Genomic DNA, 3,025 nt, shown 5'->3' on the forward strand with positions numbered 1-3,025 from the left:
CTGCAGGACTTCCTGCGCTGGACGCTGCTGTTCGTGCAGCAGCAGCATCTGTGTGTCGACAGGAGTCTGACGGAGGTTCTGCAGCAGAGCGTCGACTTTCTGAAGGACAAAGATCTGATCACAGAGGACGCTCACAGTCTGAAGGTCACCAAGCTGGGGAAGGCCACGTACAAAGGTTCTTCTCAGAACACCTGGTTCTGGTTCCAAGTGTTCTACCTTGTATTCTCCGGCTGAGCCAGCAGGGGGCGCTGCAGCAGCTAACTCCTGGTGTGTGTGTGTGTGTCGTCAGGCTCGGTGGACCTGACCTACAGCGACGTTCTCTACAGAGACCTGTCCAGAGGCCTGGAGGCTCTGCTGCTCAACAGCTACCTGCACCTGGTCTACCTGGTGACGCCCTACGACCTGGTGCCTCAGTGCAAGCCCGACTGGATGGTGTTCTTCAGACAGGTACGAGCCGCCAGCGCACCCGCCGCTCCCCTCGCAGGTGGGTTCTGACCAGGTGTGTTTCTGATGCAGTTCACGCTGCTGTCGGCTGCAGAGCAGAAGATGTCGGCCGCCGTCGGAGTCCCAGAGAGCTTCGTGGCGAGAAAAGCTGCCGGACAGACAGTGAAGACGGTAAACGTACACCAGTGGAGCTTCACCTGAGCTTTAGAACGAGACAGACAAGACAGGAAGTGACACACAACAAGACAGGAAGTGACACACAACAAGACAGGAAGTGACTCACAACAGGAAATACAAGACACATAGATCAGAGTAGTGATTCTGACCCGTCTGGTTAACCTCTCGTCCCGTTCAGAGCGTGAACCAGGCGGTGGTGGGGAGGATGTACCTGGCTCTGGTTCTGCTCTCGGTTCTGAAGGACACCGACCTGTGGAGCGTGGCCCAGCGCTTCCAGCTGAGCCGAGGCTTCGTCCAGACGCTGCTCAGCTCCTCGTCGGCCTTCTGCTCCTGTGTGCTGCACTTCAGCGAGGTACCGGGTCCCTCAACGGGTCACAGGAATTCTGTCGGCTCTGACTGTTCCAACAGAACATTGGAGTTCTGTTGGTCCTGTCGGAGCCGAGCCCGTACAGTCGAGGTGTCTCCTCGGTGTCGGTCCCACAGTCATTTCTAACTCGTTGTGGATGTGTTGGTTTATTTTCATTCTTCTTCTTCTTCGTTCCTTCAACGTTTCCACCATCTGTGCTGCTCTAACGTTTCCCTCTGTGGCTCCAGTCAACACTCTCCTTATCTTCTCTCACATAACAGACTGCAAACTAGATGGTACGTCTTTTAGTTTTTGGACCAGTTCAGGGGATTAATGTCAAAGGTGGAGAGCAGGAAGTCAACAGGAGCCCACCACCAACCACAGCCAGCTCTGCTTCCTACTTCCTGCTTTGTGTCCTCGAGNCAGGAATAAATAATAACAGGAATAAAACAACCAGGACCGGAGCCTGGTGAGAATTTAAGGTCCAAACAGGAACCAAACATTTCAGATGAAGTTCCAGGAGAGGAGGCTGATGTGTGGTCTGTGTGAAGTGATGCTGAATGGACACTTTGTTTGGTTTTACAGTCGCTGGAATCTAGATGTAAACAATAAAACTCTTTAATTTTTCACCTCGTGGTTCCAGCTGAGGTATAAACCAGTGTTACAGAGAGAAGCTCAGTGATTGTTTGTAGGATAAAAATCACTTCAAACCAAACTTGATCTGTTAATCAGTTAGCAAACCAGGTGAAGAGCAAACAGGAGATAAACCAGAATGTAAAACATGTTGAATGAATCACATCCAGGATGTGTTCATCAGTAACTGATGCTTCAGACCTTAAATATATAAAACATTTTGCTGTTTTCTCTCTAAACCTGCAGTCGATGCTTTTAAATTAAACTATTTGATGAGTGTTAGACTGTATTTCTACCTTCATTGTACCATAAAGTGATGAATATAAAATCGTGTGATGTTTAATAATATTTATGACAGAAGCGTCAGAGCTTCATGTTTAGTAAAATATGTGTAACTTCTGATGATGTGAAGCTGCTGCTTAGCTTCGTGTTCAGCGTCTCATCACTGTTGTGTGTTTGTGTGGTTTCAGGCTCAGACTCTGGTCTGCGCTCCGACAGAGAACTGTTACAGCAACCTGCTGCTGGACGACGGGAAAGGCCTCCAGAACCTGATCCTGTCGCTGGTCGGACTCAACGTGAGGCGCTTCGTCTTTTTCTGTAGTCGTCTCTGTCTCGTCTGAAGCTGTGGCTCAGACAGTCTCAGCCAGCAGCTGTCTGTTCATCTGATGTTATTTTTATTTATTTATTCTTCAAATGTCCTCCTTTTGTTTCAGCAAAACTCCCAAATAATCCGCAAATAATCCTGAACAACGCAGACGAGCAGCAAACTGTTTTTCTTTTTCCCCGACAGACAACAGAAACGAGTGTTTAACCACCGACCAGCTGCTGATTAGCGTCCTGTCGGTTGATTACTGTTGGTTTAACCTCAAACATGTAAAAAATTACACATCTGGAATACGTGGAGATAAAACGACCACAAAGAGACACAACACCAGAAAACCAGGAAGCACGATGACAAATAAGGAAAACAAAGCAACAGGAAATAAGAAAAGCAGGAGAGTACACAACAGCAGCAACAAGGAGACACAAAACAAAAATATGAGACAGAAAATGAAAAAAACAAGACACAAAATGACCACAAAGCCACGCAAAACAGCATAAACAAGACACAAAATGACACAACACAAGAAATATGAGACACAAAATAAGAAAAACAACAATCAAAATGACAAACAAGACCAGAAATGACATAAAACAAAGATTTGAGACAAAACAACAAAAACAAGACACAAAGTGACATAAATGAGACACAAAATGACACAAAACTAGAAACACGAGACTGAAAGTGACGCCAAAAAGACACCAAACAACAAAACCGAGACGAGTCACAACATCAGCAGAAGTCCAGCAGCTCCTAAATGTTCACTTTAGAGTCACATGACCAACGTTCAGTTCTCAGACGGCCATGTTTGACGTGTTTCAGTG

General features: G+C 46.9%; 1 protein-coding gene across 1 annotated transcript in view; it reads left to right on the forward strand.

The window, feature by feature from the left end:
* Positions 1–3,025, forward strand: part of helq (helicase, POLQ like) — a 31,561-nt gene that overhangs the window by 9,605 nt on the left and 18,931 nt on the right. Inside the window, exons 12-15 of the mRNA XM_008297654.1 lie at positions 7–175; positions 290–447; positions 517–615; positions 800–973. Of these exons, the coding sequence (XP_008295876.1) occupies positions 7–175; positions 290–447; positions 517–615; positions 800–973 (600 nt within the window). The remainder of the gene's footprint in view (positions 1–6; positions 176–289; positions 448–516; positions 616–799; positions 974–3,025) is intronic.

This window comes from Stegastes partitus, unplaced genomic scaffold (assembly GCF_000690725.1).
Source record: "Stegastes partitus isolate 25-593 unplaced genomic scaffold, Stegastes_partitus-1.0.2 Scaffold1232, whole genome shotgun sequence".
In the NCBI taxonomy this organism is placed as follows: Eukaryota; Metazoa; Chordata; class Actinopteri; family Pomacentridae; genus Stegastes; species Stegastes partitus.